Source organism: Anolis sagrei, chromosome 4 (genome assembly GCF_037176765.1).
Source record: "Anolis sagrei isolate rAnoSag1 chromosome 4, rAnoSag1.mat, whole genome shotgun sequence".
Classification (NCBI taxonomy): Eukaryota; Metazoa; Chordata; class Lepidosauria; order Squamata; family Dactyloidae; genus Anolis; species Anolis sagrei.
In genome coordinates this window covers 28069110-28090762 of record NC_090024.1, presented here as the reverse complement: position 1 = coordinate 28090762, position 21653 = coordinate 28069110, and the positions used below count along the sequence as shown (strand labels likewise).

Below are 21653 nucleotides of genomic sequence, written 5' to 3'. Positions count from 1 at the left end.
GCCACCGAGATGCAGCTTGGTGAGTAGCAAGCGAGCAAGGGAGGGCAGGTGAGCCAGCGAGGGAGGGCTGTAAAGGCAGAAGCAGCAACAGAACCAGGAGCCTGGCCGCCTCTTCCAATCTCCTGCTTCTGCTGCTGCTTCTGCCTTTGCGGCCTTCCTTCCCTCACTTGCTCGCCCACCTATCCTCCCTCACTCACTACTCACCGGGCCAAGTCCTGGTTCTGCCACCAGGACCCGGTTTGGTGAGTAGCGAGGGAGGGTGAGTGAGTGAGTGAGCAAGGCAGAAAGTGGAAGCAGCAGCAGAAGCAAGAGCCCAGAAGAGGTGGCCAGGCTCCTTCTGCTGTCGCTGGTGCCCTTGCCACCCTCGTTCACTCACTCAACCTGCCCTCCCTCGCTTGCTCACTCACCAAGCCATGTCTTGGCAGCAGAATCAGGACTCAGCCTGGTGAGTAGCGAGAGAGGGGAGGGGGTGAGTGAGTGAGAAAGAAGGGTGGCAACGGCATCAATGACTGCAGAAGTAGGTGCCTGGCTGCCTCTTCCAAGCTCCTGCGTCCCTACTTTGTGGATTTCCACTTTTTCTGGGTGGTCCTGGAAGGTAGTACCTGTGATAAGTGAGGGAACACTGTATGTCAAAAATATGCTTAGATTATCAGTTCTTCAGCTTTTGCGCTGATCACAAGATCTTATTGACCAGTGTACCACTGTATGACCATGTTGGTCTCTCACATTATACGACATATGGAATAAATCAGACCATCAGGTGGGAGGATGACCAAGAGATCTCGTCTATCCCCGCGGGTCGATATTGCCGTGGCATTGCTCCAGTGCCCATCTGTTCTGCGAATCACGTGGCCTGCAAAGAGATGTTTGAGTTGGGCAACATGGCATAGAAGACATTTCACTTTTGATATTTTTTGAACATCCTTGTGCAGTCCACATTCTCTCTGCGTTCGGAGAGACATCCCAACAAGCCATATTTCAAGGGAAGCTTGTGCAACCCATAGTTGTTCTGAGAGAGCCTTCATTCATGTCTCTGCACCATAGCATAGGGCAGGTAGCTCGGTCGAGTCAAACAACCGAGCACGTAGAGATGTACTTCCAATTGAGTCCACATGTGGCTTTAATGAAATTATAAGCGGCCCATTCTGATTTCCTGCATCTATTCAACTCCAGCATCAATTCATTCCTTGATGTTAACAACCTTCCAAGGTAGATGTATTCCTCTACATTTTTGAGGTTGAAAATATACAAATATTATAATAATGATTTGTGGACATACTGCCCATTCACACATTAATTAAGTAAATGTATTCATAGGCACTACTACTCCAGCAGAAATGCTGGTATTAGTTGCAGAAGCACAATGGAAAGAGCTGGTATAGGTTGCTACATCAGAAGAAAGAAGAAAGAAGAGAAGCTTTAACATGTTTCAGTAAATAATTTATTCAAAACTTAGAATATTCATGTGTGAGATAAAACAAAAAAGGTATTTTGTTCCTTCTAAAGACCATGCTAAGTATTTTAAAATACATCCAGCAATGAATTTTCCCCTTCCTGTTTTGATGCTTAATCAAACTGATCTCGGATACATTGTCACATGTTTTTGATATGTTGGGAATAGCTCACAAAGCAGACTCATTTGCACTCTTTTGCAGTTCATGCACCACAGTAAGGGATTTGGGATGTTGGTGCAGTTTACTTTGCCAATACGCTATAGTTGGCTAAGGTAGAATTGTGCTCTTTCCTAAAGCTTTATTTAGTTCATTGCTTACTGCTAACACTCAACAGTGTACATCTGCTTCTCCTGCCCTCCCATCATTTTCCCAAATTGAAGTTGTTTCCAGTTTATGGCAATCCCAGAACAAAAAAGTACAAGACTTTTCTGGCCAAGTTTTATTCAGAGAGGATTGGCCCTTGCCTTTATCTAAAGCGGAAAGGATGTGACATGCCTAAAATCCTTCAGGGAGTTGGTCTTCAGAGTTGACCAATGCTGAAACCATTGATAAATTAAACAAACAAACAAAAACAAAAAACAGAAATGAAGGAACTACTCCAGATAGGTGCAGTGTGCATAGGAATTCGCTCACGATTTTTTCAAACTACTACATCCCCCACAGAGCCCCCGGTAGCACAGTGAGTTAAACCGCTGAACTGCGAAACTTGCTTTCTGAAAGGTCGCAGGTTCAAATCCAGGTAGCGGCATGAGCGCCCTCTGTTAGCCCCAACTTCTACCAACCTAGCAGTTCGAACACATGCAAATGAATAGATCAATAGGTACTGCTCCAATGGGGAGGTAATGGTGCTCCATACAGTCATGCCAGCCTCATGACCTTGAAGATGTCTATGGACAACGCCGGCACTTTGACTTAGAAAAGGAGATGAGCACCAACCCCCAGAGTCAGACACAACTGGACTTAATGTCAAGGGGAAATCTTTACCTTTACTAGTCTGGCCCCTCAACAGTTTGAGGGACCGTGAACCTCTGCTTTAAAAGTTTGAGGAGCCCTGGTTTAAATCATGGAAGTCTTATTCCAGATCTACTAGTGTAAAAATTTATAGACGCTAAACGATTTACAAATGTATGGTTTTATATTATTATTATTATTCCAACTGTTTGTACCAAACCATGTTTTGCAACGCCTGCAAAACACTTCTTATAATAATATCAGATTAAAACTGTTATTGATACCAGACTGAAAGAGTATTATGTACCAAACAGATAGACAAACATCCCTCTGTATGTGAATATTACTATAGCTTGGCAATTCTCCAGATAGCATGCTCTTTCTCTTTACACAAAATAGTTTTTTTTTACTTCTATAAGAAGATGTGTAATCTTTCAATTTGAAAGGCAACATGTTAAAATAAGGATAGGTACAATAGTAACATTGAATCACAAGTTATTTAGGCAACTCCATACATGTTTCAAGCATGGAAGTTCATCAATACATAATTTTAAATAATTGCAAAAATCTGAATTATACTTAAACCTACAAATCACATACATTATTCACAAGACTGGTTTCAAAATCTTGAAATTATAAATACTCATTATATGTATTTGTGTGTGGTCAATACCCAGTGTAGTGTCATTAGTCAGCTACATTACTTAACTGAAAAGAGGAAGGATATAAATTAAGAAATAATAATAATAATAATAATAATAATAATATAATTTTGCATTATTCGGCGATACATCAAACAGTCCTAGACACTTGGGAAATATCCAACGTGTAAGCAAATACAAAAGCCAGCATAGTGATCTTGTTTGCTGTGTACTAATTTTGTTGTGTATCGAATAATAATAATTTCAAGTAATACTATAAAAATGCAGCATAATTTATTCTATATGGCATAAAGAGATTTCCAGTGTTCAACAGTGTTGAAGAAGGGATGTCAGAAACCTCTAGTTCTAACATATTTGCACTGATACTAAAACAAAATTGTTGATGAATATTATTTCCATGTTTTGATAGCAGATGGATTGGTCGCTGCTATTTCATAAACTTGATAAGCTTACACTATTCTACTAAGACAAAACCACTTCAACAGATTCTAGTGAATTTGTAATTTCACTGCATTCAAATATATGCTCATTTTATTCCCCTACGCAGATCTATTTTGAATATTCCAACCAAACACTGCTGTCTGAGGAAATTTAAGAACATGATGATAACATGTAGAAGTGCATTGACATCTCCATTGGTCTTTGTAAAAAAAAATTTTTGAATAGACAATGTTCTCATTCTATGGCTAAAAGAGTAACTATTCTTTAGATTATCCTGTGAAGTGTTACTCCAGCAAAGTTATTATTACATGGTCATCACGGCCTTGCCACAACATTTCTCCTTCGAAGTCCACCATCCCATGTTTCCTGGCCCTCATGAGTATTCCAACAACCTTATCGGAAATGCGGACATATCTGTCAAAAAGTTCTCCAAAAGTGACTTGGATCTTGCCATCGCGACGGTGGCGGGCCATTGTCCTGATGATGAAGCACATGTCTTTCATCTCCCGATGAATATGGTCCTCTGCTCTCTTTGCCCTTTCTGCAGTTTTTGTCCCCTCTTTAGGACGACCGTAGCCTTTGTCTCCTTTGCGCAGGCGTTTGGACATTGACAACTCATAGTCAAACTCCTCACTGAAAGGATTGAGTTTTTGCATTATCATATGCTCATCAGCCCAATCTTCCCATCGTCCCCTAAGATTGTGTACCGGGCTATATTTCTTAGAAGCGTTGACGTTTCTGTTTGCACTAAAGGAAACAAGAAAGACATGGCTTATGAATTATGCTGTATTTAAGTGCAACACCTAAAGCACAAGCCACTAGGTGGCATGTTATCATTAATTCTTAAGTCATATGGTCCTCATAACTATCTGAGCATGTTTATGACTCGAGACTTGATACCTTTTAAAATTGAAGAAAATCAGTTTTTGTTCTGGGTTTCATTTGTTCTTTTGTTTTCTCCAAAGGAAAATAAACTGCTTTGATCATATCCCTCATGAACTCAGGACAGCTTACCTCATTTTATCCTCCGCAATTTTGAGAAATAGTTTTGTTTGCTGGGTGAACTTCATGACAGAATCGAGAGTTAACGTTTGACTCTAATCATGACACCACATTAAAATTGTAAGATAAAATGTATATAAACAAAGGTATTGCCAAGATAAATTGTATTCAGTCCAGTCATACTCCTGGTGAAGACTTAAACTGGAATTACAAAGATCCAAGGAAACTTATCCCATTATTCTGAAACAAGAAAACCTCTTTGATATTTTAACATTGGCACATTTTAAAAAAAATGTCTGATTCTGGTGGGGCATAAGATACAAAAATACCAGGTGTGCTTGGTTTCTGGAAAATACATAAATATATCTTTTGATGTTGCCAAGTTTCTCTAATGGTTGATGAGCATGGAGTATGAATTGACAAGGAAAATGTGTATGTAAAGAAGATGATCTAGACCTGGAAAGAAAACAGCTTCTGGTGGTTTTCACTTTTTTAATGAATTAATAATTAGTTTCCTAGGACAGTTTGTTTTAGCATCTCATGCACAAAAGATCTCTTCTATTCCTATCCTAAAGATGACAATGTAGAAATAAAGTCCTATATAAGCAATTCTTGATGGATTGATTGTGTGCAGTCACAGAGGACTGTTGCAGAAAGACAGGGCAGGAAAACCATAATTTACCAGGGCTATTTGGGATATGAATCATAATCTATTGCTTTAGATGTTTGAATTCAATTTGGAGAGGAAGGCAAGATACAAAGAAGAGGAGGAGGAGGCAGCAGATGTAACAAAAATCAAGATATCAATAAATACCAGAAAAGTAAAAGTGATAATAGTAGCCCATGAAACCCAGTGCAACTGTTCTCGTAGGCCATAAGTTGTGTGATAGTCCGAATTCTTTGGCTAACATGGAGCAAGATGCCCTTGCCTCATGTTATCCCAAATTAGCCATATGCAGCATATGGCCAGCATGGAAGTAAACCACCTCTACATTGATCTAAGTGATTCATTTAGGTGGGGCTTTTGTGCGTTTATATGTTATAGTGAGAGATTTCATACCACTGATGTCTCAGTGTTGAAAGTCATGAAGGTGAAAGTACAGTACATGCCTTTGGCTCCTCTGAGTCTGGGATTGAATTGGACCCGGGGATAGGATTATAGCTCCCAAAACTGTTTAGTCCTGTTCTGACTATCAGTATTTACATTATCTCTCCACGCAGCATTGGAGAAAAACAACAGAGCTTGCCAAAGCCCCCTGGTTCTGAACCTTTATTCTGGCATCTTAGCTATTTGCCATGAAAAACAGCACGTAACAGCTTCTTTCCCTTCTCTGTCTGATTTCTACAAAGTTAGAAAGGCAAAAGTGAAGAAGGAAACTCGCTACAGTGGAAGAGCCCTAGATTCTATTTTAATTGTTTTGATCTCTTTCCATCCTGGACATGTTATCCCCTTCTGTTCTCTCTTCCTTTAATATTGTTAATTGTTTAACATTGTTATCGACTTCCATTTTTAATCTTTACTTTATTGGGCTAGATTAGCACCACTTTATTTGGCGATTGGCTTTCTGCAACGATACCAAAATGTAATCTAATGCATAAGTCATCTCCCATAGACCCTTTCCTGCTGCAATTCATTATCTTTCTCTCTCCTTCCCCCACTCTCTCTCCACCCCTCCCCCCACCAGCTTTTAGAATCCCATCTTCCATATTAATATCCATTTATTCATAAATAAATTACCCTCCAACATGATACCTTTCATAATCAGGAGGGCCCAACACAACCCTGGGAAAGACTAGGGGCATTCATGTGGCAATTTAAGAAAGGAAGGGGCATGGAAATGAACTTTTCCAGGTGCTTTTTTTAAAGAAGGAAATTAAAGCCAAATCTATTCAGATTAGCAAAAAAATAGCATTGAGATAAAAACGCTAGCACAGTGTTTCTCAACCTGGGGAGGGGGGTAACAACCCTGGGGGGGGGGGTAACAAGGGGGTTTCAGAGGGGTCACCAAAGATAATTTTAAAACACAGTATTTTCTATTAGTCATGTGGGTTCTATGTGGGAAGTTTGGCCCAATTCTATTGTTGATGGGGTTCAGAATGCCCTTTGATTGTAGATAAACTATAAATACCAGGGATTACGATGTCAAGTCTATTTTCTCCAAACTCCACAAGTTTTCACATTTGGGCATATTGAGTATTTGTTTGGTCCAGATCCATCAATGTTTGAGTCCACAGTGCTCTCTGGATGTAGATAAACTAAAACTTGTATTGTTGGTGGAGCTCAGAATGCTCTTTGATTGTAGGTGAACTATAAATCCCAGCAACTACAACTCCCAAATGACAAAATCAATCCTCCCCCAACCCCACCAGTATTCAAATTGGGACAAATTTGATCCATGCCAATGAAAATACATCCTGCATATCAGATATTTATGTTATGATTCATAACAGTAGTAAAATTACAGTTATGAAGTAGCAACAAAATAATTTTATGGTTGGGGGTCACCACAACATGAAGAACTGTGTTAAGGGGTCGCTGCATTAGGAAGGTTGAGAAACACTGCACTAGTATATGAATACTCTTATGAAAGACTAGGCAAAGCATCTCATTCTGCTTTCTTGGTGAGATTAAGGATACCGGTTCCTCTAATTTGGTTTAACCACAACGAAAGTAACTGAGGCCCCTTACCCATAGCTGTATAAAATCCACATTGAACTGGATTATATGCCAGTGTGGATTGAAATAATTCAGTTCAAAGCAGATATTTTGGATTATCTGCCTTGATATTGTGGGTTATATGGCTGTTTGGAAGGACCCTAAGTGTGCATCTATACTATAGAATCAATGTAGTTTGACATCACTTTAATTGCCATGGCTCAATGCTATAGAATGAGGAGATTTATAGTTTGGTAAGACACCAGTACACTTTGGCAAGGAAAGCTAACCAGCGTGCAAAAATACAACTCCCATGAATCCATGGTATTGAGTCATGGTAGTTAACATATCAAACCACATTAACTCTACTGTGTAGATGCACCCAGAGAGGAGGGAAAGAGTGTAATTGTGAATGGACAAATCACTGGAAAGGAAAGAGTGGAACTGCCCTCCTTCTTCACTACTCAACCTTAAGCCTTCTCAGGCTAATTTACTTGATGACAGGAATACGAAAGTCTCTTAGTCTTGCTCTGTTGTGCATTCCAATATTGCAAACCTCATGTTCTTGAGAATGACAAATTCTTCCAGAAGGAACTGAGATGAAATGCTCAATCATCTGCACTGGGCAAATTTGATAGGTAGCCAGAACATAGTGTACTTGCCTGCTATAAATGTATTAAACATGACGAATCTCTCGGAGGAAAAAGTGATAACCTTCATTTAGTATGAGTGAATCATCAAAGAGTTAAAAGCTACATCTACACTATAGAATTAATGCAGTTCGTCACCACTTGTAATTTGAAGCACTTTTGGGCAGAGAAAGCTAAAGAACCAGTAAAACTAACAATCCCCATAATTTTAGGTACATTAAAAATAGCCATTATGGTTAATAAATAGGATAATAAAAGCATCATATAAAATCAAATGAAATCTTATACAAGGGATGATAAGTAATTTTACCACTTCTGAATAGCTATGTTAAGGTCAGACACTTAATGAAACATGTCAGATGTTCATGTGGCTATGACTAAAGGTTACTTACATCACTGCTACCACTGCATTTTATTTTTAGTGAGTAGTTGGTGTTAATCTGGATTGGCTTCATTTTAAATGCATGGACTGTTAGGTGGAAATTATATCTGAAGGGCAAATTTTGAGGCTCTTCTTTTCAAGAATATTCGCAAACAATGAACCCAACCTACTTTTATGGGATGTGACAGTCATTAGAACCCCACAGAAGCAATATATGTATAAACTGCTAGAGAAGAACATTTGTCTTCACATTTACACTAGTTTTTAAACTGCATTTAAATAAAAATATAAGATCATTTTTTCCAAGCATAATAATAGGCATATATGAGCCTGACCTGAGACATTGTGTACAACACAATGCCCATATCTATGAGGGATAGCTTCCAAGACTGTGTGACTACCTAAAACTATGAATGATAGAGAATTCTATATGTTTACTATACTTAGGCAGGAATCGTACCATAGAATCACACAGGGTGACCGAGAGAGGCCTACAAATATAGGGCGGCATAATTTTTGGAAGATGGGTACCTACAGTTATAGATATCAGATATATGGATAAGGGAGTTGTGTGTACTATTACTTTTAGAGGATATTACTGCATGCATATTGCATTGCAGGATAGGAACAACCTACCATCATGATTACAGGAGACTTCCAGGTGAGTGGTGCTAAGTCTGTCCTCCACCATACTATTTTTTTCTTTTCACTTTTAAGGCATTTTGCAAATGCAAAGTGTTTGTCAAGTGGGATTTTTTTCTTTAAATGTCTACTGCATGAAATAAGTCCAGGTATCATGACTTTGCCTTTCAATTGCTTCTGACAGGTTCATTGCAGAGAGGTGGCAGGAATGCAACATTGAGCAGTAGTTACCATCACCTTTGGTGACCATCCTGCTGCTCTAAAGGTTTCCACCTTTGTGCAATAAAATCCTTCAACTCCAGCCCCAAAATGTAGAAACTAAAATGAAAAAGAAGCAACCTCTTTCATCCATGCATGACAGTCTCATCCTGATCAGTGTTGTGCATTCTTACTTGTAAATAAAAAGAGACTAAACCTAAACTATACACTATGCATTTAATACAGTTGATAGTGATTAATCTGACTACAACCGCTGTCATGTTCTTGTCCATCCTTCTCTCACGTTATTGTCCATCACTATCTGTCAACTTTATTAAGCCCTGAATATTTGACCTTTCACGTCCATAAACCTCATCCAGTTTGGCATTATCCACCAGTTTTAATTTTAGCTTTCTAGATCAAGTAGATGAGTGGGATGGTCATGATTCTTGACAGCCTGGTAGCTGAGGCAGCTGAGAGTGGGTGCAAAGCTTCTATCCTGCTGTGATACTTTTGCACCTTGTTTGAACAGGTGCGAATAACATCACAGCATGACAAAAAAAGATTAATCAGGTTAGCTTTTTCCATGATGGGAACAGAACCCAGGATGTTGCTGCAGTAACTTAGATAAGGAGGTTACCAAGTTTCATAAATTTACCAAAAGAAGTTTGTCTGGATTACTTTGATAATGTTTAAGGTGAATAGAAATACAACAGACTCTAGGAAAACTTGGGTGTTGGTGATTGTGTCCCTTCATTTTTTTATGAAAACTCTAACATGATCATCATTGCTGTTATTTGACATCAAGCCATTTTTTATCTGAAGGTTACCCTGTCATGGTTTTTTTTTCCAAGGCTAAGCATATGTGAGTTGCCCAACGTCATTCTGTGGGTTTTCATTGCCAACTGGGGATTTGAACCTTACTCTCCAGAGTTGTACTCAGTGCTCAAAACACTATACCATAGCACAAAATAGACTTCAGATGACCACAAAGCCCCACAATAGTCTGGAGTTTCCTGAAAACTCCGGAGTATTCTTTGACTTTGCTTAAAGCAGAGCAGAGTTGGGCTAAGGGAGAAAACTCAGGAAATGCACAAGCAGACAAGCCCTTAGTCTACATGAATATCGTATTGTTTTAACTAGTCTGACTCAAAAAAGGGTCTCTCAAAGTATCATGGAGTTCCCACCTCGAGACACTGTATAAGACCAGTCTAAATATTCTTAGTTGGGGGTAGGGAAGACACATTTGTCGGAAGGGGTGGGAATCCTTCTGAACAAGGGCTACATTTATTTCAGAGGAAGTAATGTATGAGCACAAGTTCAGCCATTAAGGTGAATAGGGAGTAATGAAACATGCAATTCCAAGAATTTTATAAGGTCATTTCCTCTGCTTGCGAAGTTTAGGATTGGAGGCTAAGAATATCACATATACTTTGGCATAAATTGCTGTCATCAGTATCTCTGTGTAAAATATCTGATTTACATTTGAGAATGTAGGGAATGCTGTAGACATCCGGGCCCCCAAGGAACTCAGATCGGTACTTGGTAAACTGTCTGCAAGGAAATGACCACTACTGGAAGAAAGAAAAATAAAACATCTTTAGCCTCACAGAAGTCCATGATTTTTTCAAAATCACAAAACTCCTGCTAATGATGCCTTCCACTAAAGGGCATTTCAGTTCACAACAAAAGTGTGTGGAGCACAGAAGTAAATGGGGAAATTACAAAACTGTAGGCGTCTTGAACAATGTACCTTCCCTGCAGTTCTCTTTATCTTTTCTTTCTTGTTATTCTTCTATAATCCTGTTCAATTGCTATTTGACCAGTCTGGTGGCAACTCCCATGGGTTCTGCCAAGCACTTTAAAAATGAAGCAGAAACAACTAGAATCTTTATGATTGTACACCAGAAAAGTTATGTGAAGTGGCTACATACAGCTATATACACTTTACAGTAGTAGTATTTACAAAACAAAAAACAAAACAAAAATACCAGAAATTGCTTTCTCTGCCAGTATTTCATTGTATATAAGGGCTATCAGTTCAGAAAGACCGGCTATATGAGAGGAAATAGTGTAGACTATTTTCTTGCTTTTTCTGGAGCATTTACTACAAACATTAGTCTATTGAAACAGCACAAATAACTATCCTAATGGCTGTTTATTATAGATAAGTGGTGGTGGCCAGATTTTTGCCCAGAATGTCTTTAATTCCTACTGTCCCATACTTTTCTCTTTCTTTTTTAAAAAGAATCTTTTACTTTTGGCAGCATCAACATGGAATAGGGTCAAAGTGTTGGAATAAGATTGTATAAGACCTTCGGCATTGAAAAGAAAGAGGCTGGATTGCACCTCTCAAGACATACGCTTTGATGCCAGACATATTGAAATGTTATTTTCATTGGGGAGTATATAAATAAGTCTTATTAGAAATAATAGATGGCAGTCCAACTTCATGATGGAAATGCCTTATGAAGAAATGTTCTAACTGGACAAGATCCAATTTGAAATGTTTTGAAATTGATGAGGAAGGAATCTTACTTCTACATGAATGTTATAGTTTTCTTAATTACATGTTTTTAAATTGTGCTTTTAATCTAACTCTTTTTAAAATTTTGATCTTGCTTTGTGTTTTAATGGTGTCTCTTCATCTATAGGATTTGAAGCTGCCTGGAGTCTCATTCTTGGAAGAAAAGCAGACCTTAAATCCAAATGAAAAAATAAATAAAGCAGTAGCTCTTTATGATGTTCGTACACAACGCACAGCCACATAATGTTGTGATGAACACTAGACTCAGTGGATGGCATGGGTGTGATTTAAATGTTGCTGGGTGCTTTTCATGTAGTTTGTTTTCCCTGCTCCCCCCCCCCCCCCCTTTTTAATAGCCCAAAGAGCATTCCAAAAATGATGCCCGGTTGAAAGCAGCATCCTCCTTAATGGAATGGGCTATACCAAGGTCAGATGAGGAGGAAGGAAGAGATCCACAAACATTGTGTGGAGGCATCCAGAATTAAACAGATCTCCATCCACAATAGGTGTGTCCACCCTACTTTCAGTTACCTACGTCTAGACACACATACTAGAGCTCATTCTGTTGAAAAGGCTCCCTCCACTTTTCTGAACATTCTCAGTGGATCTAACCTGTGGGCCCCCAGATGTTTTGGTCTTCAACTTCCAGAAATCCTAACAGCTGGTAAACTGGCTGGGATTTCTGGGAGTTGTAGGCCAGAACACCTGGGGACCAACAGGTTGAGAACCACTGCTGTAAGGGAAAGGGTTGAGCAGGATAATCAGATCCCACCATCTTCATTCCATCAGTTTGATGTTCATTATCGTATGATGGCTTTTAGAAAAATATATGATATAATGAATGGAGAGAAGAGTAAGTCCTATTGCATATGGTGGCTAGAAGAAATGCCACATTTAGAAGTAAGCAAAAAAAAAATCAGTGCTTGGACAAGCAAACAAAGAACATGAGAGAGGGTACAGCTCTCATAACCCCCAGTCTGAAAAAGCAGGTTTTCCCAGCTCTGAAAAACAGAAGTCGTACAATTACCATGTCTGTCTAAACCAAAGTGGTTGTAGTTTTACTTCTATGATACGAATACTTTAGAAGCACCTAGCCTTTCCATTTCATAGGGTTACTAGTTTCCCAGAGAAAGGTTTCTCTCTCTAATAATATCATGAATTAACCTGGTTAATGTTTAGAAATTGACCCAATTAAATATATGTTTGGGCGATAGATGACTGCCAGTTGTTTAGCCCTGTACTCTGTTTTGACTGTTGCCTTCCCATAAGCTAACATTAACTACAGAAAGCCATGTCTTTATGTCTGCATTTTCATCATGACATTATGACTTTAATACGGTTTGACCCATTTATCAATGGACTCAATATTCAGATATTCACTTTCCGTACACCAAAAAATGTTCCCCTGGAAATGTTTCTGGGTCTCTCTAGGTCCTCAAGTGTTATCCTTTAGTGTGCTAACAACCCAAGTATAGTTAAAATATAGACTCACTCTTATCTGTACATATTATACAAGAAGTTTATTTGAAATGGCTTCTTTGAGGAAATTCCTCATTGGCCCTTATGGAGCGAGTCCCTTGCATCTTCCTGTATATCATGTAAACTTGCCCTCTCCCTTCATCCTTATGCAATACATCTTGCACCACAAGGCGTAAATAACTTTTTGTGATTAACATTCCTATCACAACAGGCACATGGAAAGCACTTCAAGCAAAGCAAAACCTAGCCTATCAGAACAGGACCAAGTTTGGGAACACCATTTGGAAAAGCAGTGATTTTACTCACTTTGATGCTGTGGACCTCTTTATCCTTACAGGACTCAATACTTCTTGGTGACTGTTTTCTGTAGTAAGTCTGTCCTCCGTGTCTTCTCCATAGCCACTGTCCTCAGTCTCCAAGCTTTCACTGCGATAATTCTGTATTTCTTGGTCTGGAGCCTTATCCTCCTCTTCCACTTGCTTCCATCCTTTTGTCAGTTCAGATACCAGGTTAGAGCATTTTCTCCTTCTGGTTGGGGACATTTTGCTACTAAGGAGTTTATCAATATCTTTGAGCTCTTTGATATTGCTGCCCATCTCCGTGCAGCCATTGTCTTTTTCATACTTGTCACTGAGGATATTGACACCACTTCCTCTTTCATAGACTTTGCTCACAATGGTTTTGGTCACTTCTTTGCTTCTAATGTTCAACTTCTGGAGAGCTTCATCAGATTCACTTGCACTTTGTCCCCCATTCTCTTCAAGTATTTGTTGTTTGGAGTGAAATGATGAGTCTTTCTTTGGTTGGTCTTTCTTTCCTGGCTTTGGGGGGAGAAAACTTGGTGGTGTCTCCTCATTGGGCAGCCATCCACTGGGCTCCTGGGCTTGCTTAGTGTTGTGGTCTGTAGCCCATTGCTGCCAACCCCGTGCCAAGCTGATGACAAGGCTAGCTGTTCGTATCTTTTTTATGGCTCTTTTTGCTGCTGTGGTGGTCTGGTGTTTTTCTGGAGGCATAATGTTTGCTATCCTTGTTTTTAAAACCACTTAGCAAAAACTATCTTGTAGCAAATAATAACCAGAGGGAATGGTGGGGATTTAAATAGATGGTGCTGGGACTTTATGATGTTGGAAAATATGTGAAGCATTTCTCACATGGGAAGACTATCCTTACTCCGACAGTCTTCTTTTTCTAAAAGAGGCCAGGCTTGCATTTCACCACAGCAGATGGACATTGGATATGGTAAACATGAGTGACGCAGGCTGTGCATTTCTTGGCTGCACCTGTGATGGAAATTAACAGCGTCTTTATATGCTCCCCCTAGAGCAATGGTTGTCAACCTTCCTAATGCCACGATCCCTTAATACAGTTCCTCATGTGGTGGTGACCCCCAAGCATAAAATAATTTTTGTTGCTACTTCATAACTGTCATTTTGCTACTGTCATGAATTGTAATGTAAATATCTGATATGCAGGATGTATTTTCATTCACTGGACCAAATTTGGCACGAATACTCAATAAGTCAAAATTTGAACACTGGTTGGGTTGGGGGGAATTGATTTTGTCATTTTGGAGTTGTAGTTGTTGGGATTTATAGTTCACCTACAATCAAAGAGCATTCTGAACTTCAACAATAGAATTGAACCAAACTTGGCACACACAACTCCCATAACCAACAGAAAATACTGGAAGGGTTTGGTGGGCATTGACCTTGAGTTTTGGAGTTGTAGTTCCCCTACATCCAGAGAGCACTGTGGACTCAAGCAATGATGGATATGGACCAAACGTGGCATGGACTCTCAGTATGCCCAAATGTGAACATTGTTGGAGTTTGGGGAAAATAGATCTAGACATTCAAACAGCATTCTGAACCCCACCAATGATAGAATTGGGCCAAACTTCCCACACAGAACTCCCATTTTCTATTGAAAATACTGTGTTTTCTGATGGTCTTTGGTGGCCCCCTCCCGGGGTCCTAATGCCCAGGTTGAGAAACGCTACCCTAGAGGTACCTTGGTCACACAATTTCACATTAAAACATGCCTTGTGAAGCTCAAAGGCCTCGTTTAAGTGATTTTTTTTCTTATAAGAGGGGACTTCAGTCAAGAAAGATTCTTTGACATTTTGCTGGTCATAATGTCTTTTAAAAAACTAATCTACTTCAAGCTTGTAGGTTTATTACTACACTAGGGACTCTTGAGTAGGACTGAAATATCAGCTCTACTGTTTTCTCAAATGAAACATGGAGCTGGATTGAGCCCTGAAACAGGGCAGGGACACAAACAAACAAACAATAGCTTAAGCCTATCAACCTCCAGCCCTGCTTTCAGTCCAACCTATTCACAGCACTAGTTGAGGTAGATAAAGTATTTTACAGAATTTCAGAGTATGTGATCATACTTCTGGTTGTTGGCCCTGGACACAAACAAAATATTGTGGTTACAGCATTTGTAGCATAGCACCAATGACACAGCTGTTGTCAACATGGAGTTCATTGGGTTCACTTAAATGATTCAACATTACAGCTGAATTTTTCATTCTTACTTTAGGCCAGGACTCCCCAAACTAAGGGCCGTAGACTGGTTGCGGCCCTCCAAGGTCATTTACCCCCCCCCCCCGCCCACACACACACACACACACACACGCCTTACACTTTAAACTTAAAGTCACTCTAAATCTGTAATTACTTGAAGGCATACAACAACAACAATTCTAATTGACTTAACTATCTCATTATCCAAAAGCAGGCCCACACTTCCCATTGAAATACTGGTAAGTTTATGTTGATTAAAATCAATCTTCATTTTAAATTTTGCATTATTCCTTCATGTTTTTTGCACTTCTAATAAGACATGTGCAGTGTGCATAGGAATACCATTTTTTTCCAAATATGAACGATTAGACCTCCCAACTGTCTGAGGGACCATGAACTGGCCCTCTGTTTTCAAAGTTTGAGGTCCCCTTGCCAGGCCCATAGCCAGGATTTTGTTTTTTTTTTTTGGGGGGGGGGAGCTGAGTTTGATTCAAGAGTGGGGGGGGGGGCTAGCAAACCTTTTGTATCATTATCCCAATACCCCCATGCATATGGGATATATTGAGCATGATGAATAAACATAAGTTTAAATAATGTACCAGTAAGGCCAACAAGACCACTCTGGAGATGTGGAATTTGTCAAAGCCTTCGGGCTTTCAAACAGCACAGAGACAAAATGTACCATTCTCATTCATTGAGACTTCCATATTTATGCTGGTTTCTGTGGGCAATGCTGAAACTGGACATCTAAATTGTTTTATAATGGTTGTCTAATGCATAGCCAAGCCCTAAAGAATTGGCTCATCACAGCTTCTGCTTTTGATGTTAATAGAGAAGTGTGTGTACCCTTAGCTGAGGCCAGTCTAGCCTAAAGCTGAACCAGGTTTAGTTGCCCTTGCTCAAGGCTCACTGTTCCTTAATTTGATTTATAACTGTTGAGAATGAGTCATTCTTATGGTGTTATTCTTTAGCAATGTCAGTGAATGCAATGTCAATGAATGCAAAACTTTAGGAAGTAAAATAACAAGAAAAAGCCTGGAAGACTTTTCAGATCATTATAAGTACCATTTTACCCCTTATTTTAGCCATTATCATCACTGAAAGATTTACAGAACAACTTTCTGATAGCAATAGTAAGGTGATCCATGGCCTCAGGTTTAGTGTTTAGACACAACACAAAAAGAAATATAGTTTGGGAGGGAGGAAACAAACTAAAGTAATTCATGTATGACTAGGTGGAATGGAAGACGGAATGGAAGACAATTCATGAACCTGCAAGTAGTTGGTGTCTTGATAGAGAAAGCTTTCTCTCTCCTTCTGCTACAGACGGATGGAACAGGTGCTCTCAAAGAACCATGATTGAAGAAGAAGCCCGGTGGAGCTGGAAACTGCAGGGTTGAAGTAGTGTTTTCCTTCCTTTTTCACCCTTCTCATGCAGTCTGATAGAATAGCTCTGTATCATAAGAGGAGGGCTGGTAGAAGAAGTCTTCACACTCTGAAGAAATTGGCTTCTCTTCAAAGCTCAGAAAATTATGTGCAGGTTTCCATTTTTCCATAGTCAAGTCAAGTCAATTCAACTTTATTTATGTCCTGCCCCATCTACTCTTGGTAACTCTTTCCATTTTCTATGTATGGTTGTGTGAGGAGGACATTAAAAAAAACTGACAAAAAAAAAGAATCAACTCATTTGAAATGTGAGAATTCTCTAGATATCATGGATTGCTAAAATGATGAATGATTGAATCCTATAGTAAATCAAATTTGAACTCTTCTTAGAAGCCAAGATAACCAAATTATTTTGCTTTGCACATAAGGTGACATAACTCAATGGAAAAAATAATACTCAGTAAAGCAGAAGGCAGTAGGGAAAAAAGACCACAGTACAAGTGGATTGATTGAGTCAAGGTATCTAAAGCCCAAGGTTGCAGGTCCCAATAAGGGTGATTGATCACTGGGACTTGGTCTTTCATTATAGGGCCACCATAAGTCAAATAACAGCAACAAACATAAAAGAAGTAGCTGCAGCAAAAGTTCCTGTTAGCCTTTATTTCATTTCCAAAGTGAAGGGTTTTCTTCACTGTCACCACAGTCTAGTTCAGGTCAAACTAAATGTTAAAATGAACTGATGTTCACTCATTTGCCCAGAGTTTTGCTCAGAGCCCTTGCCTGAGTTGCCATTTCAGCAGTTCATCAGGTACTATTTTATACTACAGAACTATACAGTGTTCCCTTGTTACTTCATGGTTCACTTTTAGCAGACTCGCTATTTCGTGAGTTTTTTAAAATATTAATAAAAAATATATAATATACAATATTTATGTCCAATGGAGGCCAGGGACCCTGGAAGTGCAGCGGCCTGAGGTGTGGCGGGGAAGGCCTGCCTCCCTGGCCTGTTGCTTACTGTGTGGCTCCGGAGGCTTTGCAGGGGTTTGCAGAGGCCAGGGAAGCAGGCAGATGCCCTTGGGATGGGCCGGGAGGCAGGAAAGGAACTGCGGGTAAGAAAATAATATATAAAATAATGTATAAATATTAAAATTAATATGGCATTTTTACATCGTGAATTTTCACTTATTGCTGGTGGCCCTGGAATGGAACCCCCACAATAAGTGAGGGAACACTGTAATTGTATTTAACTGCTAGGGCTCCATCTCATGGAAAAAGCCTGGGGGTTCCTGCTTGATGGGACAGTAGAGTTCTCTGGATGAGAAATCTAGATATCATTTCTTAAACTGCCAATTCAAAGAGTTCACAGGAGGGAACCGTGGCAGTTAAAATGCAAGAATAGTGTGACAGTATAACTCAGCATTGAGTATAAGCTGACCAAAAGTTTATATTTTGGTCAGCTTATACTCAAGTATATACAGTAAGACTACATTCTAAATTATTAGGCCAGTCTTTATACTGTCTAGGCATGATCTTTGGTGGCTTTATAGCGAGATTATCTGGCCTAATTTACAGAATGAAAATGATAGCTTTTCATTAAATTTATAATGAAGAAATATTTCTTATTTTTATTACAATTATTACAGGCTCATAGTACATAAAATATTCACTTTGAGGTTAAAATGATGCTTCTCCAATGAGGTAAGAACTACTTTTTGTTTTTTTTTCTGAATGACATGTTTGAGGATTTAAAGAGGATGGGAAGTTATTTTCCAGTGACATAAACTGAGAGCTAAAATAGGGCAAGTGAATCATTGGCTGCTTGCAAAATGTTTTGTGGTCATATCAGAGCTAAATTTACATTTTGCTTACTTACATGAGAATAACCTGGATTGAATGCCTTCTATATAAAGGAATGTACTTATATACTCTATTTGGAGTCTTGTCCCTAGAGCAGGATGGCAAACTTTGACCTTCTAGCTGTTTTGAGCTTCAACTCCCAGAAATCCCAGCTAACTTACCAGCTATTAGGAATTATGGGTGTTGAAGTCCAAAACACTTAGAAGGCCAAAGTTTGGCCATGCCTTCCCTAGAGGCACGGCCTTCCAAAGAGGCTTAGAAGATCATTTAAACCAGGGGTTCTCAAACTTTTTTAGCTGCAGAGGCATGGACAAACCTTTGACCAACATAAACTTATTTCAGTGGAAGACCCCAGGGGCCATCTATTCCAACCCCATTCTGCCATGCAGGAAACGCACAATCAAATTACCCCCTGAGCAGAGGGAGGGAAATGGGGTTTTGGAAGCAAGCATGGAAAGGGGGAAAGGATCTGGGTGGTGAGGAAAGCAAGGAAAAAAGACTTTTGGTGGTAAGGGAGGTGGGGAGCTGGAAAGAGGAGGAAAAGCTTGGAGGGGAGGAGAAGGAAATCACAGAACCTCATAGTCTTTCTTGAGCAGCCCAAGGGCCCTGCAGACCACACTTTGAGAACAACTGATTTAAACAGTTTTAAATCTGAAAAGTAACATTTATGAACCAGCCGTCAATCTTGCGGCTGTATTATGCATTGTTTTCAAAGATAGTACATAATGCACTAATCAAAACTGGTGATTGAAGCATTGGTGATTGAAGCCAAACTCGTTCTTCAGATTGTGTGCCTGCTGATTTATCAGCCTAAGCAAAGAAGTATTAGTAGAAAGTCCACTGATGGCACTAGCAAACCTTCCAATATTTCATACATGAAAACTGCAGCCAAGCAACATCAGAGTGTAGCCAAGATGGCAGAAGTCATTAGTTTGCTTTTGCCTAAGCCTACTAGGAAGGACACATTTCTACCACCTTTGTCCTCTCCATACTGCTGAGTTAATTGAATGGAAACTACTTTTGCACTTTGGATTCAGTTTGAAGCAAATACAATAAACTGAGGAGAAAGGATAAAATGGAAGGAAGAGAGGAAAATGTCCTTGAAATTTAAAATTGAAGGGGAAATATTGATGTTGATCTATTTACAAAATAATGCTGTTGTTTACAGCCTTGAGGGATTAGTTGGTCAAAATAGTGAGCTATAAGGAACCATATAAAGCCCCAGAAGCACAAGCATGAGGCAAAGATCCTCCAATCCCCCTATAAAGAGATGGGGAAGCCATGCCTGTTTCAAGCTTGTGGATGGTGATTTTGGTGGCCAAATGACAGCAGAGAAAGGGTTAAACAGAATTTTTCATTCAAATAGGCAGCTTCCTATCATCACTTTTCAGGAGATTATTGTCATACTTCTCTAATATTTCATTTAGCTTTACGTTATAGGTGTATTACTTTCATGTTAGATATTTCAAACATAGGCATCAATAAACAATGTAGCTTGATTCAGTCCTACCACACACCAGTTGGTTAGGAAGCAACCCACAAATGCAAAACATTCAGATATGTTTTTAAGAGGCTGCATATTCTCAGTCCAGGAGAATGACTCTGTGAATCAGTTCTCCATTTTCTGTTCCAAACAACCAAATGCAATTAATTAGCAGATCACTTGCAAACCGATCATGATGTGATTAGATAGTGAATCTGGAGATTGTGGGAGAGGAAATAATGACTTTGTTGTCTGATTTTAGCTCCACTGAAATAGTGGGTTCAGGGCCCAGAGTGCCAGGCTTCCAAATGACAGATGGGCTAAAGGCAAAATCAGAGGCTTTATTCTCAATAGCCAGACAGGATGTCAGCAGAGACAGCACAAGAACTGACATGCCACAATTGTGAATACATAGAATATGTATTGTATTTTGATCGCTATTTAAATCAACCATTCTGGCTCCTGTTTGGCTCAGAAAATGCCCAGCTAGGATCCACTCCCTGAATAATCCAGGGCTCTATCTGATGCCATCACTGGTTGGTCTTCGCTGTGCTGGGAAACTGCCATTGGACTACTTGAAGAGTGTGTCCATTTATCAATCCGCCCATGAGAGGGCTGCAATCAGAAAGGAATGTGGGGTGTAATTTATAATGGGCTTAATATTCCAGCTCTAGTTGATACAATGATGTTAGTTCAGATAAACAAATATGCTTAAAGTGATTGCCATCTTAATGGGTGTCACAAGGGTGAGTCTCATTTGGGGGCATAGGAGATGAAGTGTTTCCAGTAATATCCCAGATCATGTCAGGTGAAACAGGAAAAGGACCTAGGAGTTCATTGTGTGTTTTCTTCCTTGAGTCTCCTGGTGATTATAAAATTTTGGGGAGTCATTTCCTGAAGTCTGAGGTGTGGTGAGGCAACATCCCAAGGAAATTTATGAGAGATTATTACAGGGCAAAAGGGAAAAGGCAATGCGGGGACGCTGTATGGCATCTAATTTCTGATAACAACTTAATGAGGGGTGGATTTGGTAATTTTATGCTGATTTTATATAGTTGCCTTTTTCAGTTTACTTGTTTTATTTGTATTTCATGCTGACTTAAATTGACTTTAATGTGTTAAGTGTTTTACAAGCATCCCTGAGTGCATGCCAAGAATGATCGGGTGAGTATTATAGAATTAAATAAATACAGGAATGGCAAAAGGAACATGACGCAAGTGACATGTCAATACAGATTTTTTAAAAAAACTCCTTATGCTGATTCAGACCATTATCCATTTTGTCTCTGTACTGACTTTGTACATCTATTTAATCTTCAGGCAGATATATTTCCCCGTCTTATTTAGAGATG

The 21653-nt window shown here is 39.4% G+C and overlaps 1 protein-coding gene across 1 annotated transcript; it reads right to left on the bottom strand.

Moving 5' to 3' along the window:
* Positions 1–1425: 1425 nt before the first annotated feature.
* Positions 1426–14138, bottom strand: ABRA (actin binding Rho activating protein). The gene is made up of 2 exons (XM_060775769.2): positions 13351–14138; positions 1426–4255 (listed from the first exon to the last, which is right to left on the bottom strand). The coding sequence occupies exons 1-2, from the start codon at positions 14055–14057 to the stop codon at positions 3793–3795; spliced, it is 1170 nt and encodes a 389-aa protein (XP_060631752.2). The 5' UTR covers positions 14058–14138; the 3' UTR covers positions 1426–3792.
* Between the last annotated feature and the right edge of the window lie 7515 nt (positions 14139–21653).